Source organism: Protopterus annectens, chromosome 1.part0, assembly GCF_019279795.1.
Source record: "Protopterus annectens isolate FY-2018-M chromosome 1.part0, PAN1.0, whole genome shotgun sequence".
Lineage (NCBI taxonomy): Eukaryota > Metazoa > Chordata > Ceratodontiformes > Protopteridae > Protopterus > Protopterus annectens.
Window position 1 is genome coordinate 1,379,629,331 of NC_056725.1, and position 27,195 is coordinate 1,379,656,525.

The window sequence follows — 27,195 nt, forward strand, 5'->3', positions numbered from 1 at the left end:
TTAACCCTCTGAAAAAGATTCTGCAAAGATGAGCTAGTCAAGTAAATATTGAAAACAGAAAAAGGGTACCCTGTAGCCCTACAGTGAGCTATGTAACTGGAGCTAGTCACTTAGCGAACACTCTTGATGTGGTGAATAGTTCAAAGGGTAAAGCAGAGAAACTGATACATTGATTCAGGCACACAAACCATAAGAAATGCCTGAAGTCTGGAAGAAAAGGAATAAAATGATAAGCATCTTTCTTTGTTTGTTTGTGTCTTTCGGCTTTTCCTGTTTAAGGGTCGCCACAGCGGAACTCCGGTCCGCTAATGATTGTTAGTTTATATTTACGTGCCGAGTTACCAGCCCTGATGCACAAGCTTCAACGAAGGTACGCCCATCCACGCATGTCTCCACGCTTATCTAATGAAGAGATATCAGGAAACTTGAATAAGGGAGAAGAGGTAACAAATTTCTGAAGTGACAACATTTTGAAGTTAGGCACTGTCACAAGCAAGTCTAAGAAGAAAGAGCAAGAACTTTCTCCAAGCATTTTGTCACTAACAACATTCTTGAACAAAAAACCTTTCCCATTGTGGGAAAGAGGAACTGGTTCTATCACTCCCTGGATCAGCATGTAATGAACAGGTGGAAATAACAGCGCCTGGTCTGGTGGATGAGGAACAACCTCCTGTGAAGGAGGAATATCCTCTCACTGTCATCTATAACCTTGATGAATGATTTTCATAATCCATTTGTCTGAAAGTATCTGTTGCCCAAGAGAAAAATGGAGATTCAGATATTCTGGAATGGAAAAGGCCCTGCCATGGTGGGAGGGAGAATAGTGTCCCTTAAATAGTCCAACTGACTAGTTGGACTGCCCTTGGTTTTTTAGGGTTCCTGAATTTGTTTTGGAATACAATTGCCATTATGCCACAGTTGGATGACGGTCGGTGAATCCCTTAGAAAATTAGAAAAACGAGGGCAGAACATCATATAGATTCCCTGATTTAACTTACCCCCTTCATCGCACTTTTTGATCACCTCTGTGGCAAAGGAGCCAAAAAGTGAATCTCTATCCAAAAGAGAAAGTGAAATATTATTCACATCCTCTTGGAAGGTTCTGAGAACGCAGCCAGACAAACCTCCTCAAAACTGTACCAGAGGCCATAACCTTGTAAAAATTGTCAAATGAATCTTACACACACTAAACAGAGAGCAGTGATGAGCACAACCGGAGAAACTAAATAATTTAAAGCCAATTTTCCTCACAAGAAAAAAACTGCAAATCAAACATTCCTCATACTTTCACAGTTGTCAGAGTAAATATTAGCATGTAAGCCTGACAATACAAAATTCTGAAAATCAAAGTTGCTGAAGCATACACTATTTTCCCATACCCATCAGTAATCCTATCCTTATCAGAAAAAGTGGGATAGAAATGAACTATTTAGCAGCAGTAGGAATAACTAACGCTATAGCTGCTGGCTCAGGTTTGGGAAGAGTGTATAAAAACAGGGAAGGCAGTGGCTGCATTTGATCAGAGCCTTCTCTGGTGGATGTTATATGTGCATGGCCAAATTGGTCACTAAGAAGCACCTGAATTCAATTCTTGTGAGTATGAAGTATAATGGGAAGTTAATTCTTCTCTACAAGCATAGTGGCCACTTTCTCATAAATCTTAAAACAGACCATACTAGCCAGGACACCTGGTATGGTCTTTTGTGAGCAGATGGTTCTGAGTCTGCCATCTGCATTAGTGAGCCTGTTTTCAGTAAATTGTGAGCAGATGGTTCTGAGTCTGCCATCTGCATTAGTGAGCCTGTTTTCAGTAAAACGCTTGTCATATAAACAGAGGTTTCAGAAGAGTGAGGGAAGCACTGATGCAGATGTCTGTTTAGGAAAAAGAGCCTTCAGTGGTGTGCCACAGTCAAAGGCTGTTTACTAAAGAGGTTTAAACCACCTTAAAAAATACCAGGGTTAATGTCCGCAATTTCATAATTTCAGCTGTGTTTAGTTATTTTGTATAGTTCTGTCCCGTGATAATAAGGTCTGAATCAGGCTGTAATGAGATAGTGGTCAAAATAATGAGCTTCTAAACTGCAGTTGCTTTTCGAAACCTGTGTCACATCAGTCTGACATTAAAGTGGTATGAGTGATGCAGTTTTATATCTGTGTGTGTGTGTGTGTGTGTGTGTGTGTGTGTGTGTGTGTGTGTGTGTGTGTGTGTGTGTGTGTGTGTGTGTGTGTGTGTGTGTGTGTGTGTGTGTGTAGGGAAAGGATGATCAACAGGACAAGTAGAAAATTCTGAAACTGGTATTAAAGCTGTTTTCTGAAGTCTGTTTAATTTTTGCTGGCAATATTTCCAAGTAAACAAAATAACTGTGCTGTCATAAATAGTACTTATTTTTTTTCTGAGTGTTTAGGTAGACGACTAATTAGCAGAATGTACTCTGTGGCAAACTATGAGGCTGTTACAGTATCTTCACTTAAAATTAGAAGGAAGTACTACATTGCTTTTTAATAAGCAAAATGGTTACTAAACTAATACTAGATGTTATCATTAGTCTGCAGTTACTAAAAAGCTGGCAAACGAAATATGAGAAAAATTACAGAAACCCTAAAAGTGAGAATTGTAGATTTTTTAAATTTATTTAAATTGTGGGTCTTAATATGCACAGTTATTTTTGCAAGTTACAGTTTTGTACATCTTAAGTTGTGACTACTTGCATGTGCAGTATAATAACTCAGAAACTTAGATTTGCTTTTGAACACATTATGTCCCCTCCACAACCCATCTATGTTATGCCATACATAGAACGGAAAGGAATTTAGTCAGTTTACTGAACTAGATGAGATAAATCCCCCAACACAGATGAAAGAGAAACAAAAGGTCTCCTTTGAACCCAAATGATCACTGCAGTGTGTGGAATGTTATATTAATTTAGAATGGGTACATTCCCGCACAGAGAGGCTGTGTGGGTTTTCCTTAAGAGTAAAATGTATGTTGCTTAGTCTTCTCTGAAAAGCTACCTGCCTTTGTAAGTGATTGGGATGGTCCAATAGAATACGTTTTATTTTTTCTGCTGATGGTTTTCCATTCTTTATTTCTTATGTCTTTCAACAGGCATAATAAAACATGGTGGAGTGAAACCGAATATCATCCCTTCATACTCAGAATTACATTATTACTTTCGTACTCCAAAGTACAGTGAACTGTGTGTCCTTCGAGAGAAGGTTGAGCAGTGCTTTCGAGCAGCAGCTTTAGCTACAGGATGTGAGGTACGTGATTAATAATGACTATGGATTTATTTCTTTTTAGTGAATAATATATTTAGAAAGTAATGATGTTCATCGTGTTACCCTGTTGCAATCATCACACTTGGGTTATCCTGCCGTCAGGCGGTCCCGCAGTCGGCCCGAATTCCAAAGTCTTGGTCCGGCGTCGGTTGCTGCCGCTTCTTCTCTGATGTCAGTGCGCCAGGGGTATATGAGGCATCCAATGCCATTTTCTTCAGTCTTTCTTACCGCGTGGTGCCCGAAGCAGAAGCAGTTCGCAAGTGCCGGTCGGCACCTGAGATTTTCGAATCGAGTTTCAGTCCGAAGTCTTCAAAGCTAAGTACCCCGTTGGGGAACCTTTTCTTGCCTCAGTCCGATGTCAGAAAAAGTTAACAATTGCATTTCTTGTTGGAAGCAAATACCTCATAAGGACTTTCATTCTTAATGTATACCTTGCCTAGGCCCAGACCACGACGTCACTGGTTGTCGGTTTTGTGCTAGGTTCAATAAACGAACTATAAAGCGACTCTCTGATTTCACACAGCACTACTTCGTTAGGAAATTTAATTACACTATGCCGTCTGAGCAACCAACTACCGGCGTGCATAAAAAATGCAAAGATAAAGACAGGCAGCCTAGATCCAAGCCAGACTCCGAGATCTCGGCTGGGCTGGTCGCCGGTCCTCCGATTTTCAGTGAGGTGCCTACGCAGCCCCTGGCTACCGCAGAATCGGAACCCCAGACCGCTTCGGATTCTCTAGCAGAGAGTTCTAGGCCGACGCAGCCATTTTCTTTAGGCCCTACCGACGACATTGCAGAAGGAGAAGCCGGTGCTGTAGAAACACCTTTGATTTCAGAAGGTGTCTTCAGACCGACTACTCTCACCATAAAATCTTATGCTAAGCTTAAGACTCCTCTAAAATGAAAAAAGACTGCACTTCAGTCTCCAGTTCAAGGCCCCATGCCTAAGAAACAGATGCTTAAAATGGCTGCAGATTTGATTTCTTTAATCAGGGGTTCCCAACCCCCCCCCCAAAAAAAAAAGGCCTAGACAAGAGGGGGATTATGCCTCCTCTGATCAAGTGTCTATTTCCTCAGGCTCCTCTGAGGACCAGGATTACTCCTTTCCCCCTTATGAAGATTCTGATGCTGAAGATTCCATTCCCTCAGCTTCTCCCCCTGAAGACTATTCCTTTGGGGAAACCTTACATACCATGAGGGAACATTTCCACTGGGAAAGTCAGGACTACTCCGACTCAAAGAAAAGGCTCCGAGAGTTTCTTTTACTCCCCCAGCATAGACCACTTGCTATCCCCCCAGTTTTAGACATTGTGGATGATGTTTATTTAGAATCTAGTCTAAATCCAGATTCTCTGCCTCCTGCTCCAGCCAAACCAGGTAGATACTATAGAGTGCCTGACTCACACAAATTCCTTTACAAAAGCCCTGTTGCTGATCCAGAGACCATCTCCCAGGGTCCCAAAGGGGCTAAGGCTTCTATGGCCAAAAATCCTGTACCCTCTGAAAGGGACTCCAGAGCACTATATAGGTGGGGGAAGAAGGTTTATACCTCAGCAACTCTGGCTATGAGAGTACTAAATTGTCAATTTCACATGCTTAAATACCAGCAATTCCTAATGTCTCAAATAAAACAGAAGATGAGCACGCTCCCTCAACAGTCTGAATTCAAGGAAATACAGGATATGTTGCATGCAGCTGAACAGGTGGGCAAACATACTTTACAATGCGGATTTGATTCCTTGGAAGCTTCCTGTAGAGCAGCTGTTACTGGGTCTGTTATACGTAGGCATGCTTGGTTAAAGGAACAAACTCTGCCTGATCATGTTAAAGCAAAGTTACTAGATGCACCTTTACAGCAGGATGTCTTCTTTGGGGTTAAAGCAGAAGAGGTTTTAAAGAAAATGGAGGATAAGGCAAAATCTATGCAGACGGTCAAAGATTTCTTACAGGTACAGCCCCCACGCTTCAGCAGAAAACTGGCCAACAAAAAAATTGGTCCTTTCCAGCTTCTGACAGACCACATAGGGGTAAGTACATGCGCCCAAGGGGCAGAGGACAAGCACAAATCCCTTACAAACCTTGCCAATGGGGCACTGCAACACAGAAGGGAGGAGAAAACGGGTCCCAAACTACTAGAAGGCAAACACAATGACTTAGACCTCAAACTGCCAAGCAAAACTCTCTTGGCAGCTCCCTTGGGAGGAAAATTAGCACTTTTTGAAGACATCTGGCGCATCATCACAAAGGACAAATGGGTCCTAGACATTATCTCACAAGGATACAGATTCCATTTCCACACCTTGCCAAGGATAAAAGGCATGCCAAACCTGCCACAAAATCAATGGGCAGAGGCACAAAAACAAATTACAGCTCTCATGGACATGAGAGCCATTCAACTGGTACCTACACAGGAGCAAGGCCAAGGATTTTACTCAAGGCTCTTTCTAGTCCCCAGAAAGGACAATGCTTGGAGACCTATTCTGGACCTTTCAATTCTAAACACCTTCTTGCAAGTACCCAAATTCAAGATGCTAACACTACAGCAGCTTCTTCCCATGTTGGGCAAGAATGCTTGGCTAGTAACGTTGGACCTCAAGGAGGCATACCTGTATGTCCCTATCAGACAAAATTGCAGAAGATACCTCCGCTTCATTGCAGGTTCAACCCATTACCAATTCTCTGCACTGCCCTTTGGCTTATCTACTGCACCCAGGGTCTTCACAAAATGCCTGGCACCAGTAATTGCATACTGCAGACAAAGAGGAATTCAAATATACCCATACCTGGATGACTGTCTCATCCAAGCAGAAAGCAAGGACACTCTTATATCATCTGGCTTTTGTAAAACACCTTCTAAGTTGCCTAGGGTACACAGTAAACGAAAAGAAATCAAAACTAGTGCCCTCACAAAATATTACATTCCTGGGTGCCAGCTTGAATACAACGGTCCAGATGGCTTACCTGACGCCAGACAAACAACTGCAACTAACTCAATACTTCAAAACAATGGCAACAAAGACCCAACTCCCTGCTAGAAAAATTCTGCGGGCCTTTGGCTTCATGGCATCTTGCATACTACTAATACCATTTGCAAAACTGCATATGAGGAAATTACAATGGTACCTAAAAAGCGTATGGATTCAGCACAGCCACAGCTTAGAAACAATGATACCTCTCATTCTCTGCCTTCAACAGGAGTTTCTATGGTGGTCACAGGCATGTCACCTCAACAAGGGTCAGCCTTTCACCTTACCCCCAGCCAGGCAAACTATGACAACAGATGCATCGGACTATGCCTGGGGGGCACACATGGCAGGACGGTGCGTTCAAGGCATATGGACTGCAGATCAAAGAAATCTGCACATCAATCAAAAAGAAATGCTAGCTGTACGGAATGCCCTGACAGCCTTCAAGGACCTCTTACATCCAGGACAGCTTATAATAAGGACAGACAACACCACAGTAATGTGGTACATAAACAAACAAGGGGGTACACACTCCTACCCTCTATGCAGGCAAGCAATGACCTTGTGGAACACAGCACTGGCTTACCAAGTTCATTTACAAGCTCAATTCCTGCCAGGAAAAAAAGAACACATTGGCAGACGACCTAAGCAGGAACATCATGGACCCCCACGAGTGGAAACTGGATCCACAAGTATTTGCAATGATAACTCAAAAATGGGGACACCCAGACATAGACCTGTTTGCCAGTCCCAAAACTATCAGCTAACAAAATTTTGCACAAGGACATTTCACCATCAAGCTTGGAAAGTGGATGCACTCTCATTCAGTTGGAAAATGCTGTCAGTATATGCCTTCCCTCCATTGCCCCTTCTCACAAAGGTGCTGCTGAAAGTCAGGATGGAGAGACCCCGAATGATACTCCATTGCTCCAGACTGGCCACGCCAGCACTGGTACCCACTACTAAGGAATATGGCCCAGGGACCACCATGGATTTTACCACAAATTTCTCATCTGCTCACACAGCAAGACCATCAGATTCTACACAGCCAGCTCAAAACCTTAAATTTGGCTGCATGGCAAATCTACTAAGCAACCAGCCAGCTCCTCTTTCACAAGCTGTTATGGATGTTATTCTGGAGGCCAGGAGGCCCAGCACCAGGAAAGCCTACTCAGACAAATGGAAAAGGTTTTGCGCCTGGAACCAAGCTAAAGGCCAAAATACCCTTCTGCCAGACATACATCAGATTCTACAATATTTAACTGAGATGTTACACAAAGGACTTTCTTTTTCATCTATTAAAATTCACGCCTCAGCTATTTCAGCTCACTACAACACGGATCCTCCCTTATTTTCACATCCACTTCTAAGGCAGTTTCTCAGAGGGGCCAAAAACATTAGGCCTCCCAGGAGAGCACCAACACCAACTTGGGACCTCAATTTTGTTCTAGAAAAACTTACGCTGCCTCCTTTTGAGCCAGCTTTCTCAGCTGACTTAAAGTTTGTATCATGGAAGACTGCCTTGCTGCTAGCAATTACTTCAGCCAGAAGAGTCTCAGAGCTTCAGGCTCTAATGGCGGTAGAGCCTTTCCTCATTTTTCATCAAGACAGAGTTTCTCTACGAACTAACCCCTCCTTTATGCCTAAGGTGGTATCCAGTGTGGCTCTAAATCAAACCATCCATTTACCCACCTTCTTTCCAAATCCGCAGAACAAAGGAGAAAGACTCCTGCATTCCTTGGACATTCACAGGCAGCTACGTTACTACTTGGATAAAACTAAGGTTTTCAGAAAATTTGACCAGCTTTTTGTATCCTATGCTACAGCATCACAAGGAAAGGCTATCTCAAAACAGACCATTTCCAAATGAATAGGACATTGCATACGTTTTTGCTACACCCACCATGGAAAACCAGTTCCTGCTAGCATTAGGCCCCACTCCACCAGGGCAGCAGCTACATCTACAGCCTTCCTCAGGGGGGTGCCTACCAAGGATATTCTAGAAGCTGCAACTTGGAGTTCAGTACACACCATCACCAAACACTATCACTTACCACTTTACTCTAAGACTAGAGCTGGCTTCGCCACTGCGGTTTTGCAGGGCCTTCTAGCCTCCTCTAACCCTGTTTGACTCCACCTCCCATCCTTAGCTTTGGGATTCTACCCAAGTGTGATGACTGCAGCAGGGTAACACGATGAACATAGTACAGTTTTGTACCTACCATAAATGTAGATGTTCGAGTGTATACCCTGCAGCAGTCCAGGTTACCTTCCCTCCATCCCCTCTGACCTAACTAAAACCTTTCAATACCTCAAAAATCTGATACAACCTTTGTGGTGTATTTGCTTATAGCTGGAGGGATGTTTTGCTTGTGCTACTCTTTCAGTTTTGGTACTATCTACTGACCACCTTTTGGGGGACACCTGACATCTGGGGCAAGAAAAACTGAAGAGAATGGCGTCTGATGCCTCTTATATACCCCTGGCGCACTGACGTCAGGGAAGAAGCGACAGCAACTGACGCCGAACCAAGACTTTGGAATTCGGGCCAACTGCAGGACCGCCTGACGGCAGGATAACCCAAGTGTGATGACTGCAGCAGGGTATACACTCGAGCATCTACATTTATGGTAGGTACAAAACTGTACTTTAGGAGTTTTGCTTCATTTGTACTGAGTGTGTTATACCCTAATTAGTGTGAATTAATACCGTTCCATCAGGAGTTGTCAGCTCAGCATCCAGTACTGTCTGTCTCTGTATCGGGTTCAATGATAATATAAAATCACATAGCTACCACAGAATTAGTTTGGTTCAAAATATTTCTTTGGTACAATTAAAATGCTTCATAAAATAATTATGCTGAACTAATTACAAACCATTAATGTTCAACAAAACAAGTTCAATCCACTTAAAGAAAAAATTCTGATGGCAGAATCTTACAAGTCAGAATTGCAAGGGTGTCACAATGCCAAAATGCTTACTAATATTAAACTTTTCATTATTCTGAGTGTACTGAGGTTAGAGATAGGACTGGAATTAGTGTTAGAGGCTGGGTTGGAGTGAAGGTTAATGCTAGAGTTTAGGGGTAAGGGTTAGCATACCCGAGTAGTGGTGTGAGTTGTCCACTGGAGTCTGCCCTATCCAAGCAGCAGTTGTGGAGTGTGGTGGCAACTGGATGCCTGCCTCAGCAATGTGGAGCACCTTCTGGTATGGCTTGAGAGGGTCAGATGTCTGACAGATCCCCACCCATCGAGCCACCAAGAGGACAATTTACCTATAACATTGGCCACCTAAGTTAGGGATACCTGTTTTTTTTTCTGCTCTAGGTAGGCCTGGCATGTTAACCATGTCAAGACCCTACCCTATCCCATCTTGATATTTTTGGTCCATTATGTGCCTTTCCCATTTCTTATTTGTTGTCCAACCTTCCATTCACCACTTGCCCACTTTTATATGCTTGTGGTCATCCACTGTCCTCCCAGCCTTTTATGTATCTACTGCCCCCACCTTCCCAAATCTGTGTTGTATGTTTCTCTGTCTGCTGCTGCTACTTGCCTGTCTCCCAAGGAGGCGTTTGATTTTCTCCAATCTCACATTTCATACCCTATGGTTACCAATGTCTGTTTCCCTCTGTTTACTGTTCTCCTCTTTCCTACTTTCCTGTCTACCCCATTTCCTCCTCATTTATATAATTAACAGGGTTGACACTTTGCTGTGTGCAGCCACAGTCATCTTTCTGATGGTCATTATGTTGCCCTTTTTGTCCAGGCTAGTGTGAGATGCTGCTATGTATCACTACTTTGTGTGCATTGGCATGGTCACTCTTGTCTGACTTCCATGTGACAGTCAGATGCACTACAAAAGCTACAACCTTTAAAAGGTCTACCGCTGTTTTTCTATTAACACTGCACTTCTCTTAAATTATGTGGTCCTTTGCTTAGATTTCTGGTGATATTTAATGAGGAATGTATGTCTAAATAGCACTAAGGAAAATGAAATTGGGGAAAGCAGCAGTGTAAGATGAAGTTACATCAGGTATGATCAAGATGTTGGGTGAGTTAGAGAAGAAATGGTACCAGTGGGTGCTTATGGCAGTATAGAGAGAAAGGCATGACTGATGAGTAACAATTGTAGCGCCGGTGTACAGGAACAATATAGAGGTATCAAACTCCTGTCACACTGCATGAAAGTTCTGGAGAGAGCGACTGATAAATGAGTATGCAGACTAGTAGAAAGTAAGATGGAAGATAGCAGTTTAGATTCAAATCAGGATGCAGTACAACAGACCCAATGTTTGCACTGATGCAGATAGTTAGGAAGAAGCAAGATATAAAGAAAGACTCCAACTGGGCATTCCTAGACTTGGAGAAAGCATTCGACACGTTTCCAAGAAAGCTGGTTGGGCAGTACTACGGTGCATCAAAATCACAGAAACATTGGCAAAATTTAGTGTAGGCTATGCACAAGGACCCAATGACACCAGTACAAGCAGTGTTCATACTCAGAGAGGTTCCAAATGGGAGTGGATGTGCATTAGGTTTCATCTCTGAGCCCACTGCTATTCATATCGGTGATGGACTACATCAGTAAATGGGTATTAGGGGACAGCAGATCAACAAAGTTGCTGTATGCAAAAATGTGGTACTGTAGGCGGACTCTGAACAAGGACATCAGCAAATGATAGGGAAATGCAATGCAAAACTGAAGGCAAACAGGATGAAATTAAGTACAGTTAAGACTGTTGCAATGGCAGTAAATGTGGAAATCAGAATAAGCTGAGAATTGAGATAGAAGGGAAAGTAGTGGAACACATTAACAGCATCAAGTATTTGGGAGGGGTGGTTGAGGAAAAGGGAAGTCTGCACGAGAAGGTCAAAGCTAGAATTGCAGGGCCTGCAGCCAAATGGCACAGAGTATCTGGGGTAGTGTGTGACAGAAAAATACCAAAGAAGTTGAAAAGTAAGGTGTACAAAACAATGGACCAACCAATGCTACTGTATGGTGCAGACATCTGGCCAATGAGGACAGAGCAGTTGAGGAGGCAAGAGGGGATGGAGATGAAGAGCCGGAGATAGTAGTTAGGATGCACACTGTGGGGCAGATGAAGAAATGAGGACACTGGAGTAAAGGCCAAGTAGTTTCAGGTGCAGAGAAGGTCACAGAGAAAATAATGTGATTCAGACAGATGTGCGGGAAAGCAAAAGACAGTCTGGTGAAAAACGTTTGGAACAGACAAAAAGAAAGCAAGAGGAAATGAAGGCATTCAGCAAAAAGGTGGCCGGATTGTGTGAGAGAAGACCTCTGGCAGTCAGACATGACCATTAAAGAAGGTAGAAGAGGGGCACTGAATTGAGAAAGATGGCTATAGTTGATGCAATACCCTGACCCCGTTTAAAATGGGAAAAGGGAGCTGGTGATGATGATGTATGTCTGATTAGCTATGAGACTGTTCATGCAACATATCCTGTCAAAAAGTGTTTTGTGCAGGAGTTCAGTGCTTTTTCCTTGTATCCCAGCATCTAAGAAATGCCCCTGACTTTTGGTGGTAATCCCAATGAATGATCACAGTTAAACTTTACATTTTGAGATTTCACTAGTCTGATAAATATTCTGATGTATTTACATATTTTAATTTTTCTTGCTATTACCTAGTAGTATTTATTTTGTTGCATTTATTTGCTGTTAAACATTTATTAGAGAACACGCATTTTACTTTCTGTACATCACTGTGTGTGTGTGTGTGTGTGTGTGTGTGTGTTTCTCAAATGCTCATGCACAAACCAGTGAGTATTTCAAGTTATATGCAGAAATGTCTCCTCTGCTTCTCTTTCATGTTTACTTGCACTGTAAGGTTAGAAGAGACTCTCTTGGTGATTAGACTTTATCATTAAGCATGTATAGGCAGCAATATATATTGTTGTTCCATCTGATTGATAAGGATTAATGTAAGAACAAATTCAGTATGTCTCATGCAAATCTTGGAAATACACCATGTATACAAGAGTTTCAAGACTTCATTGTTTCCCAGTGAAATATCAAAATGTTTGATTTTTTTTGAGACATTAGCTGCAATCGTCGCCCGTATAAAATTGCTGTTGTAATTGAACAACATATTTGGGTGTCTATATGATTGCAGTATGATCTTCTAAATGTCTCTTTGGGAACTTCTACTAGAGTGAACCCAAGTTTCTAATTACTGTGTTTCGTTGAAAAAAATGGAAAAAAAGCAAGCTTGTGTTGATGTGCAAGGATGTGCCAAGCCTTCCCTACCCTCCTTGTGGTGAGTTGTACTGCTACTTGCCCTGACTTCTTTAAAGGACCCCAGTGGGTTGAATCTGGAAAAAATCCTTTTTTTCTTGTCAGCATATCCTGTTGAATGTATTCCCCCATTGTAATAAACAGTTATTGATCTTTTTTATTTTACTATAACTCTGAATTACCTTATGGGTAGGCATACAAACTTATTTATTTATTTATTTTTTGCTAAGCTTTCTTTTTCCCCCCAACAATGCACTCTATGTCCCCAGAAGATGGAGGTAAATGCTCTTCCCTCTCCTGTAGAATCTTGTTTCTATTCATTTAGAAAGACTGTTCTCAGAATTATTGCTTCCTTCAAGAATCTCTGATTATACTGTCATTGGCTCTGTTTGGGTTTGTGTTTTTTGCCTTCTTTGATGTACACTATTGAGCCTCTCCTTTCAGTGGCATATTCATTACCTGTTTTATTAGCAGTATTATATTTTATGCAGTTCCCGTTTCAGGCACTCACTTGGCTGTTACAGTAGAGCTGGCTTTCATAGTAAACATGCAAGATAATAAACTCAATAGGATTATGATGCCAGCAGGAAAAAGAAATTATGGGATTACACAGACCCTGCTATGTAGGTTTTTTGTGGATTAGTAATCTGAAATGTATTGGGCCATATGTAATTTGAAATGTAATAGGCCATATGATGTGAGAACCAAAGAAAATATCATGAGATATCCTGCCAAGTCAATATGGTCTTCATTTAGGAAGCTGAAAAACACTGAATGCCTAACAAGGTAAGATGCAGCTAACTTATTCGTATATGTAACAGAGAAATGATTTAATGAGAGAATTATACTTTTTGAGGGTGGAAAAGTTGTATTTAGAGTGCTGTTGTTTATTGCCAAGACATTTTGGAATGAGTAAAATAGTATAGTTGTATTGATCTTATAACAGAAATGCTTATTTCATGTGAACAATTTTTTCTGTATGTTTCAAGGAAAATGTTTTTGTCAAGTCTAGAACTGGAGAGACTGGTTTGATGGATCATATTCTGTTTTTAAATACTGGTGCCTACAAAAGTAGCAACCATACCCTTAGCTTTCCTTAGGTAATTCTATTTATCAAGCTGTTTTAAGCAGATCCCATAATAGTTAATACATTTCATATTAAATAATTATTCTGTTTTTATTTGATAATTTATTTTTGGTTTATCAGACAGTTGTGCTGACTACAAAGGATCTTTTCAGCCATGACTTGGAAAGAGTATAAAGTTACAAAGTTCAATGCGTTACGAAACCATTACAGTGTTACACATATAGCTAGTTATTCACTGTGTTCCTAACATATCAAGTTATAATAAAGCATTATATGAAGATTAGTATTTTTTAATCACCTGTCTTTAGAAGGGAAAACAAAACTCAAATGTAAACAAACTCTGAAAGCACAAGGGGACAGAAAAAGTAGAGAAGCACAGCTCTACTTGGCAGAATTAATTGATGAGCACTTTCGTTTCTTTGAGTAGAAACTTCTTCAGATAAAAAAAAAGCACATTAAACAGACTAATTTATAAGCTCATGTGATCTAAAAACAGATCATGTGACTGCCGAGCCCTCAAACAGAACAAACTGCATTTTTTAAAGCAAAAGTAGCAAATATCTAAAGAGCATATAAAATGCAAACAACATAAAAGTTTAAAAAAGCTATAAACCTCTTGCAGGTGCAAATTTAAATTTATGGGTAAAAGTAAACCTTTTGTCTCCAATGCTTTCAACTTGAAAATACATGCCAGCGATATTTGGCCATTCAAACCTGACCAATTGTTAGCATTTAAATGCAATTCCCAGTATAGCTCATGCCTCTCTATATTTAGAGACCATGTAATAATGCCCCTCACATTAGGCATAACGTTTTCTAGAATAATACATTTGAAGTCATGTCCAGGGTTCTCTTCCGCATGTTTTCGTAGAGCATTTGTTTCCTTTTTCTTAATTTCATAGGTGTGCTCATAGATATGATAGCTATGGTCTTGTAATCTACGCTCAGATTTTCCTATGTGTAATGCAGGGCATAAGTCACAAATTGCGCAATAAACTACCCCTCTTGTTTCACAGTTAAAATAATCAAGTATTTTAATTTTAAAACCATTCACCTTAATATTGTTACCTGCAAGAATATACTTACAATAACCACACTGACTGCAATTTTTCATACAGTGGTTTTCTTTTCTTGGAACGTTTAAGGTTTCAAACACTGTTTTAAGATTTTTACCTTTTCTCTATATAATGTTTGCCCCCCCCACATTATCCCTTATCTGTCTGTCGTCTCTTATAAGGCACCAGTTTTTGTCTAATATAGATCTAATGAGATTTCTATCCAGGGTATACACAGTGTTGAAAGAATTCTTAAAATTTCTGTTTTTGTTCAAGCTAACCTCAGTACACATTACCTTTGTCACAGTCTCCGAATTGTCCGCAGTAGGACCCAAAATAGGCAAAAAGTGTTTCTGTTCACGTTTATTCATGACCTCCAGCATTGACTTGTATATAAAACAAGTTGGATAGCCACATTTTTGGAACATTTCTTTAAGTAAGAAACATTCATTCCAGAAGGTTTCATCCAAGGTGGTCATTCGAGCGGCCCGAACAAATTGGCCCTTGACAACCACCTTCTTCTGGACAAGTAGGTGTGCACTTGAAAAATGCAAAAAAAATGTTTAAATACGTAGACTTTCTGTAAATTTTAGACAGGAACCTCTTATTGCCAGTATCTTTCATCAACCAGGTAGATGTCCAGGTACCAGGAAGATGGAAGGTGCAAACGTAACTAATAATGCAAAAACATGCACCAAAACCCAGCGGTAGTGCGAAATTTAGGCTAAAAGTTTTGCTGTACTCAAAAGTTGTAGTGAGCAATAACCAGCTCAAAGCAGTAATCCAAAACACACGATTTATTAGGAATGAACCAGACGTACACACAGTAGGCTTCACGTTTCGTCAAAAACTTCATCAGAATAATGAACAGTCATCTACAAAGCAATTAAATAGTCCAATTAAAGTTCAAATGCACCAATAGCAGTCACTATATCATGAATTAATAAATAGCTACAGAGCACATAAAATCTACTAAAAAATGACAAAACGTTATGAGACCTAATAAAACAATATAATGTTAAAAGTGTGATTTTTTAACATATAAATTAATAGACTAAAAGTCCATATTCAAACATAAATACAATGGATGTTAAAACAAATAAAAAATGTATAAACATTATATGCACTTCATATTGTATTATCTATGGTCTTTTAATGCCCTCTAGTGGAGGAAAATGATATTTTTCCAAAATTTAAGAATTAAAAGCTTAAAAACAATAATAGCAGCAAGTAGTGAAATATGCTTAAAGTTACACATTATAATTTAAAGTTTAGCAGATCTCATTTTCAAAACAGGAGCCAAACTAATCATGTCATTTAAGCCTGGGAATTTATTAGACTCTAAAACAATTTGCCAATATAATTCCCTGTAAGCAACCAAGGTCTCCCAACAACCACCCCTAGGATCTAAAGGGACCACCTCTAATACAAAAAAATTGAAGAATGCTCCATCACAAGTAAGAGTGTGCTTGTACAATGAATTAGTGTCACGTTTAGTCCTGATGTCATAAAGGTGCTCGTATATTCTCGGTTTGATTTTTCTCTCACTTTTGCCAACATAGAAAGCTTCACATCTCCCACATAAGGCGATGTAAATAATACCATTGGTGTTGCAATTGGCAAAGGAACCTAGAGTTAATGTCCTATTACGAGCTACCAGGAAACAAGTACAACTAGTAATCAAATTCTTACAATAAGAACAGGCCCCACATCTAAAAAGTCCATGTTTCTTCTTTCTATTCTCATCAAAACGCTTAGTCTTACTGGCTTTTTCGAGTAGACCTTTAATGTTACAACCCCTTTTGTAGATGTATTTTATATCCTTGTCAAAAATATATCTCAAATCGGACACCTTTGCAAAGTTCTTCCATTCTCTATCAAAAATCTTTCTCACCCTACCAGCCTTTCCATCATATGTTGTAATAAAGCCTGAGAAGTCACCGTTGTTGGGGGTATTATTAGTGGTCATAGTGTTGAACACTTTAAATTCCTTACCCAATATAGGTGCAAATCTACCTTGTCTTCCTTCAGCAACAACATGAAATATCTCATCTATCATATCGGTAGGGTAACCCCTGTCCAAAAACATGGACCTCAAATAGTCACATTCATTGATGAACAAGGTGTCATCAGATGTCATTCTACATATTCTAACTGCTTGTCCTTTTAAGACACTTCTTTTTTGGTAAAATGGGTGAGAACTTAAAAAATGTAAGTATGTATTCGAGAAAGTTTTCTTCCTATACACACTAGACACAAAGGAATCACCACTTTTTTCCAAGTGTACATCCAAATAATTCACTTTAGTGGTGTTAAAATATTTGGTGAACTGAAGAAAGGTCGTAGTACTGTTTAAATATTCTACAAAAATATCGAACTCTTCCAGGGTGCCCTTCCAAAGAAAACACAAGTCGTCCAAAAACCTAACATATAATGTCCACTTGTTCTCAAATCTAGGTGTCAGGACGTATTTCTTCTCCCAATAAGCCATAATAATGTTGGCGTAGGTGGGTGCACAATGTGCTCCCATAGCCATGCCCTTTATTTGCTTGTAATATTCTCCCTCAAAGACTAAGAAATTATTTTTCAGTACTATTTCCATTAAAATCAATATAGTTCTAAATTTGTTGTGAGAAATTCTTCTTAGAGGCAGTAACATTTCTTCAAACCAGGCTAAACCTGTGTCATGAGGTATACTCGTGAATAAATCAACAACATCAAGGGTCCCGAATCCAACTGTCTCCCCATACAAATGAGGCTTTATTTTAGTTAAAAAATGCCAAGAGTCCTTCAATATATTTTCTTTTTCATTAACTATATGCTTAATTTTGAAGTCTATATACTTGGCAAGTGGTGCAGTGACCGAGCCTTCAGAAGAGACAATAAGTCTCAGGGGTGGATTTGAATAATCCTTATGAACCTTGGGGATTCCAAATATAGTTGGAATCCTAGGCTTCTCAACATGTAAAAATTTAAAAGTCTTAAGATCAATCAAACCTTCAAGCACTAAATCATTGAGTGCTGCCTGAATTTTCTTATATGCGACGTTGATCTCATTTATAGAAATGACACTATATTTACTAGTGTCATTTAATGAATTTAACATTTTTCCTTCATACATATTACGGTCCATAAAAACAACGCCCCCTCCCTTGTCAGGTTTCATAACCCGTACTTCTCCATCATTACTCAAGGTTTCTAATATATCCTCTTCATCATTAGTGAGGTTGAAATGTATATAGTCTTTCTTCAAACCATTTCTCAATTCTCTTTCTAATGATAATTCAAAATTCTTGAGTTGAGGGTGCAACGGGGGGTTGAAATGACTCTTACGTACCAATTCATTTGTTTCAGTTGTTGTTTGCTTCCCATTAAAAAATAATTCCAAGTTTTTCTTCCTGATAAACAACTTAACATCAACAAGTAACTTAAAAATGTTAGTTTTACGTTGTGGGACAAAACCAAAACCTTAGAAAACAGGCCAAAATGGGACTTAGTGATAGTAGTATGTGAATAATTGAAGATATTGAAATTTTTGTAGGTGAATTTGTGTCCTTCAATTTTAAGGTGATCTACTGGTCCACTTATCTGCCCTTCCATGTAAAGTGGTCCCCCTTCCCCCTGTAGTTTTTTGAGTTATAATTAACAGGGTTTTTAACCATCAGTCTCTCAGACCTACGTAATGGGGGAAATTCTTCATTATCTACTTCATTTATATTGTGTAAATCCGAATCCTGAACAGGAAGGCCATCATTAACTCTATAAGAGTTGTTCAGCATCTGCCTACCCCAAGACCTAGGCTTCGGGTAGTGTGTGTAAGTTTTGTATTCATGCAGGTCTCTATCAATTTTAGAAAATTTTCTGTTTTGCACTTCAACACAATGCTTCTCAACATCTTTTAATAAATTCCTATAGTGGCCTCTCTGTTCATCAATGGAGAACATAAGGTCATTTACCACAGCTTTATTCACTTCATCAATTATATTATACAATTTCTCCATTTCATGTTCATTATTCAAAATAATAGCACGCATAATGGAAAAACCACATTCATCAAATATTTGTACCAAGTTTTTATGAAAATCTGTTCCTTCAAAGACATTGTTGGGGTATTTACTAACTCTTAACCCCTTAGGAACAATCTTTAAACTAATACAATGTTTTAAGTAGGCATTGTCCATCTCTAACATTTTGTATTTGTTGAGAAAAAAATGTAATTCATCAAGCAACTGTTTGTACGAACCATGACCTTTTTTAGAAGCATTAGCATTGAGAAAATCAAACTTCGTGTTAACCACGTCTTTAAATAACTGTTCAGTACCTTTTGATAGTCTTAGTGCTTCCACAGAGTCATTATGTCCAGTGTTAGCTCGAGGTACACGAGCAGTGCGTCTCTCTTTAGCGTTGTCAAAAGAAAAATGTGGCAATTCATGTAAAATATCCAACCCAGAGCTGGCGCTCACATTGACATGGTTATCGGAAAGTTCATGTACCCTTGGCGTCCCTTCATTCGAAGCTGACCGCCTAAGGGCTTCCTGGTTGCCCGGTAAGGAAAGTGTTGTAACAGCCGTTACAATAGACTGACTCAAAGGAGTCAGCAAACACACAAGCTGCGTAAGCTGTCCAATCAGCTTACGCAATTCTCCGGTTTCGTTTTTCTTGCCCTCAATATCCGAAGCACTGTTAGCTGAGAGCTCCATGATAAGAAACTGGTAACAGGAAGATGGAAGGTGCAAACGTAACTAATAATGCAAAAACATGCACCAAAACCCAGCGGTAGTGCGAAATTAGGGCTAAAAGTTTTGCTGTACTCAAAAGTTGTAGTGAGCAATAACCAGCTCAAAGCAGTAATCCAAAACACATGATTTATTAGGAATGAACCAGACGTACACACAGTAGGCTTCACGTTTCGTCAAAAACTTCATCAGAATAATGAATGTAACATTAAAGGTCTACTCGAAAAAGCCAGCAAGACTAAGCGTTTTGATGAGAATAGAAAGAAGAAACATGGACTTTTTAGATGTGGGGCCTGTTCTTATTGTAAGAATTTGATTACTGGTTGTACTTGTTTCCTGGTAGCTCGTAATAGGACATTAACTCTAGGTTCCTTTGCCAATTGCAACACCAATGGTATTATTTACATCGCCTTATGTGGGAGATGTGAAGCTTTCTATGTTGGCAAAAGTGAGAGAAAAATCAAACCGAGAATATACGAGCACCTTTATGACATCAGGACTAAACGTGACACTAATTCATTGTACAAGCACACTCTTACTTGTGATGGAGCATTCTTCAATTTTTTTGTATTAGAGGTGGTCCCTTTAGATCCTAGGGGTGGTTGTTGGGAGACCTTGGTTGCTTACAGGGAATTATATTGGCAAATTGTTTTAGAGTCTAATAAATTCCCAGGCTTAAATGACATGATTAGTTTGGCTCCTGTTTTGAAAATGAGATCTGCTAAACTTTAAATTATAATGTGTAACTTTAAGCATATTTCACTACTTGCTGCTATTATTGTTTTTAAGCTTTTTAATTCTTAAATTTTGGAAAAATATCATTTTCTTCCACTAGAGGGCATTAAAAGACCATAGATAATACAATATGAAGTGCATATAATGTTTATACATTTTTTATTTGTTTTAACATCCATTGTATTTATGTTTGAATATGGACTTTTAGTCTATTAATTTATATGTTAAAAAATCACACTTTTAACATTATATTGTTTTATTAGGTCTCATAACGTTTTGTCATTTTTTAGTAGATTTTATGTGCTCTGTAGCTATTTATTAATTCATGATATAGTGACTGCTATTGGTGCATTTGAACTTTAATTGGACTATTTAATTGCTTTGTAGATGACTGTTCATTATTCTGATGAAGTTTTTGACGAAACGTGAAGCCTACTGTGTGTACGTCTGGTTCATTCCTAATAAATCGTGTGTTTTGGATTACTGCTTTGAGCTGGTTATTGCTCACTACAACTTTTGAGTACAGCAAAACTTTTAGCCCTAATTTCGCACTACCGCTGGGTTTTGGTGCATGTTTTTGCATTATTAGATGTCCAGGTACGCAATATGAATCTCATGCCATTTATGTTTAAACTGTAAGAAACAGGTGGCTTGATTTAATGTATGCCAAAAAGTGTGGGGTGGTGTTCTTCTTGCCATCCTATAAATTAAAGATGTCATCCAAAAAACTTGTGTAAAAAGTACATGATCCAAAAATTCAGAGTTGAATAAGTAGTTCTTTTTCCATTGGATCATGACTATGTTGGCGAATAACCCCCCGCAAGCTGACCCCATGGCAACATACTTGCATTGTAAATACATTTTTTTTTTCAAACATGATGTAGTTATTTTTTAATACCATTTCTAATAGATTTTCATATAGCCTGATCTTGTCTTGATTAATTCCTTTTTCAAACGGAAAGTCCGTAAACCACCTAAGACCAGGCTCATATGGTGTTATACCATACAAGTCCTTGATATCAGTAGTGATGAAAATGTATGAATCTTTGTATTTTATTTTGTTTATTTTCCTAAAAAGTCCCAGGAATTGCGGGATATGTGTTTTTCCTGTGTGACCAAACTTTTTAATTTTTCATCTAAAAATGTAGCATATGTGTGGGTGATGGAGTCACATGTGTCTACTATGGGGCGCAAGGGGGGGGCTGAGTAATGTTTTTGTATATGTTCTGCATACCAAATAATGCAGATGTCATGGGATTAACCACTCTTAAATAATTGTATTCGTCAGTAGTGACCATTTGCTCAGTGAGCATGTTATGTCCTCGAGATGGCTTCTAATTTTTCTATATGCAATATTAAGCTCATTTAGTGATACCTTTTCATAGGTGTCTTCAGCTAAAAGTTCCTTCATATTGCTTGAGTAATCACTGTTATTCATAGTAACAATCCTGCCCCCCTTGTCAGGCTTCATAATTCATATGTTGGGATTATTTTTAAGTTCTTGTAGTCTTTTTTTTGTTCAACATTAGATGTATTGTGTTCATTTGCACTACAATTAAGTTTTCTACTTAAAGTACACCGAATGTCCAGTTCACATATTTTTAAAAAAACTGTATTGTAGGATGGAGGGATGGATTGAATGTGCTGGACGCCCTTAAGGTGTTTATTGCATGGTTAACATTTTGGAACAAGACTTTAAAATTCAGTTTTCTTACATACCGTTTTAGATCAATTAATGTGTGAGCAAAATTGGCTTGTTTATTAGTGATAAATGTCAAACCCTCGCAAATAAATCCCCACTGCAAACATCAATAGTATGTTTAGAGAAGTTATATACATTAAAGTCCCCCGGTGCTATTTTTACCAATAGTGCAAGGGGACAGTTTATGGTTGTTGCAGTGGTTTTCAACCATTAATGCCAGTTTGGGTTCCTTTCTGTGTAATTCTGATCCCTGTAGCCTCCCCTTTTTCCCCTCGGACCACCGCATTGAGGGGGCTTGTTATGGTTCCTGGTTTTCCTTTGGTTGCTCTGATTCTGCTGCTTCTCCCTGATTCTCTCTGATCCCCTCAGCAATGGGTATTCTTCTTGGTCTAAAAAGCCATTTGTTTCATTGTTATGAACAAACTCATTCACATCAGTATAAGATGTATTAGTCATTTGTTGAAATGCTCCCTGAAATTTTGTGCCCCATACTTGAGAATTGGAGGGAATTGGATCAGTTCTATTGTTAGTGTATTCATTAGTCACATTCTGTTTTTTTTTAATTTTACGATTCTTAATGGTCTGTATATGCTGTTCTATGCTCCTAAAAATCTGCACATGCACCATCCTGTGGGATTCATACTGGGAAATGCCACATCTGCAATCCCTTAGGGATCATGTTTATTTTAATACACTCAATAAAAATAGACATTTTCTAATTGCAGTTTCTTAATTTTCATTAGTTTGTAAACAAACTCTGCTAGCCTCTGACATAATGTAGTGTTGGCACCTGCTGGTTGATTTAGCCCGATGTTTGCTTTTAGCCAAGTCATTTAAAACCGACAAGTTGTTATATTAAAGCCACAAGCATATGCCGCATTTAACCCCCCATGTAAAAGGTTATAAACATTACCTGCTCCATTTTGTGCTACATTATGGAGGGAGCTTGGTGTGTTGTCAGTTCTGTAAGACTGCTCAGTCCGCCTATTCACTACATCCATTTGTCCAACACCAGAACCCATATTTCCCCTTGTTCTGTGTTCACTCAGCATACAAGTTGAAGTAAAGTTACCATTCGCTGACTCAGTTGTTGCAAAAGCAGTGTCAGATTTCCAACCAATTGTTGCTCATAAACATCCACTTCAAGATATAGATTTTGCAATGAGGAGCCAGGAAGAGACCCTTCTACCATCAAGGGAAATCTACAGACCAGAAAAACAAAACTCAAATGTAAACAAGCCCAAAGCACACAGGAACTGAATAGGCAGAGAAGCACAGCTCTGCTTGGCAGAATAAATGTTTAATTGATTAGCACTTTTGTTTCTTTGAGTAGAAACTTCCTCAGATAAAAAAGCCCCATCGAACAGACTAATTTGTAAACTCAGGCGATCTAAAAACAGGTCATATGACTGCCAAGAACAGAACAGGCTGTGTTTTTTAAAGCAACAGTAGCAAATATATAAAGAACATATAAAATGCAAACAACTTAAAAGTTTAAAAAGCTATAAACCTCTTGCAGGTGCAAATTTAAATTGATGGTAAAAATAAACCTTATCTCTCCAATGGTTTAAACTTTAAAGTAAATGCCAGTGATATTTGGTCATTCAAACCTGGCCAATTGTTAGCATTTAAATACAATTTCCAGTACAGCTCACACCTTTCTATATTTAGAAGGGTACTTAAGCTTGTTCTTTAGTGCTGCTATATAAGGAAGATAAGTAGGGAGGAACTAAATATAGCGTGGTGTGCTATTTCAGAACTTCAGGTATGCAGTGGTGAAGTCTTTACAACTGAAAGAGTGCTAAGGGTGGGTTAGGGAGAGAGAAAGCAGAAATGGAAATGGCAGATGTGCAAAGCAATCTGGAATACAGTGATGAGTTTAGACATAGAAGTTTGAAGATAAGTGAGCTAACTCTTTCCTAGAAAGTTATAAATACAGTAGAGAAATGGGAAGTAGGTAATATATGTAGACTTATTGTGTTAAAATAGTGAGATAGTAAGGCCATGCTTTGACTTAAGAGCAGGAATGACGGAATGAATTTGTAGAGCCTTTTCAGAAATATGTATAGCCTGAAAGTATTGTAGGATGAAGCTGCCATTAAGCGAAAGAAAGGGATGTTCAGTTACTGGTAGAAGGACATTCTACTTGTAAAGAAGTATGTAGCACTGTGTGTTCTTAGGTAAATTGAAGGCTTGTTTTCACCACGGCTGATATGATGGGTGAAGGATAATGTGGGGCTAAGGCAGAGCTCAGGATGTCTGAAGAGATCATAGATGCTGACTGTAAAACTCTTTTGTGATAGCCTTCAGCCTCTTTAGGTTAAGCTCTTGCTCAGTAAAATGTTGACCATCCCTTCTGAATGATCAGACTTTATGAATGCTTTACCATCTGCACAGTGAATGGCCTTTATTTCAAGATTATCCACAGTGAGTTTACTGTTAATCAGCAATGCCCTTGACAAATAAATTTGAGGAACACCCCTGTTAGAAATAAAGGATTTGAATAGGCTAGGGGGATGTATAAGTACCCTTCAGACAGGCTTAGATAAGTAGGTGGAAGAAACATTTTATACAGAAGAGTGTCAATAACATGTATGGTTAGCAGTCTATGTTGCTGTGATCAAAGGCTTTAGTCGTATAAACAAAACTTCAGCTGAGTTTTGTCTGTTCATATTATATTTAATGGAACTTGTTAACAATATAGCTGCGACAGCAGTGTTTATTGTAAAAAGAGCCCATAATTTAGTTGGTTGTTCCTTAGATGATCCCAAACATGTCAAACAGAGCATCTCACTGGCCCTCTTTAAGAGAAATTTTGATAAGTGGATGGGAAGTAGAAAATTCACCCCAGGGATCACTCCAGTGGCTCTACTCGACAGAGGCACTGGGAACTAAAGTTGGGTGGCACATTGCCAGGTTAATCCTATGGGCTAGGCTTGTAAAGGCTCCAGGGCCATTAGCCTAGTACATACCTATGAACCTATGAGACAACTGATTTTAATAATTTGGGTTAGGAAAATGATAGAGAAATAGGCACTAGATAATGTATGTGGATTTATTGCGTTAAACTAGTGAGACAGCAGCAGCTTGCACTAGTCAGACAGAAGGTAAAGTTGTGTAGCAGCTGTGTATCAATACAGCAGTTTTCACTGGTCAGACAGAAGGTAAAGGTGTGTAGCAGCTGTGTATCAGTTCAGCAGCTTTCACTGGTCAGACAGAAGGTAAAGGTGTGTAGCAGCTGTGTATCAGTACAGCAGCTTTCACTGGTCAGACAGAAGGTAAAGGTGTGCAGCAGATGTGTATCAGTACAGCAGCGTTCACCGATCAGACAGAAGATAAAGGTGTGTAGCAGCTGTGTATCAGTACAGCAGCGTTCACCGATCAGACAGAAGGTAAAGGTGTGTAGCAGCCGTGTATCAGTAAAGCAGCTTTTCACTGGTCAGACAGAAGGTAAAAGTGTGTAGCAGCTGTGTATCAGTACAGCAACTTTCACTGGTCAGACAGAAGGTAAAGGTGTGTAGCAGCTGTGTATCAGTACAGCAACTTTCACTGGTCACACAGAAGGTAAAGGTGTGTAGCAGCTGTGTATCAGTACAGCAACTTTCACTGGTCACACAGAAGGTAAAGGTGTGTAGCAGCTGTGTATCAGTACAGCAGCAGCAGCTGTGTATCAGTACAGCAGCTTTCACTGGTCAGACAGAAGGTAAAGGTGTGTATCAGCTGTGTATCAGTACAGCAGCTTTCACTGGTCAGACAGAAGGTAAAGGTGTGTAGCAACCGTGTATCAGTAAAGCAGCTTTCACTGGTCAGACAGAAGGTAAAGGTGTGTAACAGCTTTGTATCAGTACAAGTTTTTTTATGCCTGAACCTAGAATGCAGATGTTCATGATTTGGTCTAATATACTGATTTAAGTAGTGAATTAAATTGATTGTGATCTTTTTTGCTTGAACTCATTAAAGTTGAAGAAATAACTGTTGCCTTGAGAGAAGTGGATGGAGCTTAACAGGAGGATAGTTTGAGGGTTGTATGAAGTAGATAGCAAGTGTTTAGGCTAGAGTAGCAGGTTTTGAGTCAAAGGAGCCAAGGGATGTTTTAGTCCCTTTTGATTAGAAGGCCAATTCTTTACCAGCTCAGACATTTCCAGAAGTATTGAGCTTCACCATTTTACCTGGCATCTGTAAGCATCAGATATGGTCCAATCTGCATAACAGTTAACTGCATGCAATCTGTCTTCTGTTTAGCATTGTGTAGCAGTTCTTGACATTTTTTGAAATACTGGGACTTACAAGTTTTACTTCATATTTGTAAGTGTTGTGGGGTGTTACAAAGGAGTTTCCATCCTTGCTTAAAATTTACCAGATTCCATTCTTCTTCTTAGGACAGAATCTGAGTTAGTGTTTGCTTCACCAAATAAAGTAGTCCTCTCAAACATGCGTAGTGCATGCAAAGAAGTACTTGTTCTGGACTTCGAGCGAGTTGTTTAGTAAGTGCTCGGAATGATTGTTGACATCTTCTCATAAGATTTGCCCACATTTTTTACAGACAGTTCATTAAGAAGTGTTGGGTTTGGTGCAGAATGCATGAAATGAAATGAAGACTCCAGAAATTTCTGGCTACTGGTAATGAAGGAGCAGGAACACAATGGTGGCTTGATGCAGGCAGGAATGTAGTACAGATAAAATATTTTTGGGGGTAGTTGATATGCACCCATTATAGAAGGATATGTAGTTTTGATGTGGTCTTTGACATAGCATCATTGGTTAACCGTCAGGATTTTTCCAATGTGTTTTACATTTTTACTTCTGAAACAGAATTTCAGTTAAGGCTAAATTCTTTTAAAAGTATGGTGCTGTGTTTAGCAGTGCCTGGAAATTTAGAGTCCATAAGGACTGAGACCATGGTGGCGAAAAGAGAAGTAAGGTGTAAAGTGAGGCACTTATTTCTAGTTTAGGTGCTGATTAGTTTTTAGTAAAGCTGTATTATGGTAGACCACCAGTATTATGTACAGGTCGATTGCTACAAAATGCCTGAAACTTGCAGAGCAGATCCATGCAGAGAGCTATGAGATTTGAGTCAGGATGTGAGGTTATGTTGTTCAGAATTTAACTCTGCAGCCTGTGTAGAAAAGTGTTTCTCAAAGGTACTTCTTTGTGGTCTCTATTTTTTCTTATTTTGAGCTTTACATTTAACAAGCCGTCTTGATAATGCTATTGTTGTATGTTACATTAGCATAGAATGGTTCTGTACTTATTAGGACTCAGACTGATGTTTCTCACTGATGGCCCAAAAGATTGAGAAACACATATATCTGTCTATAGTCTTGGTCATTGTAGATTCTATTTATAGACTATTTGATACAGCACAATAGTGTTTAAA

General features: G+C 39.2%; 1 protein-coding gene across 1 annotated transcript in view; it reads left to right on the forward strand.

Annotated features, from left to right (window-relative positions):
- The window catches only part of LOC122798230 (peptidase M20 domain-containing protein 2-like), a 452,943-nt gene that overhangs the window by 191,379 nt on the left and 234,369 nt on the right, over positions 1-27,195 (forward strand). Inside the window, exon 5 of the mRNA XM_044067013.1 lies at positions 3,107-3,261. Coding sequence (XP_043922948.1) covers positions 3,107-3,261 — 155 coding nt within the window. The remainder of the gene's footprint in view (positions 1-3,106; positions 3,262-27,195) is intronic.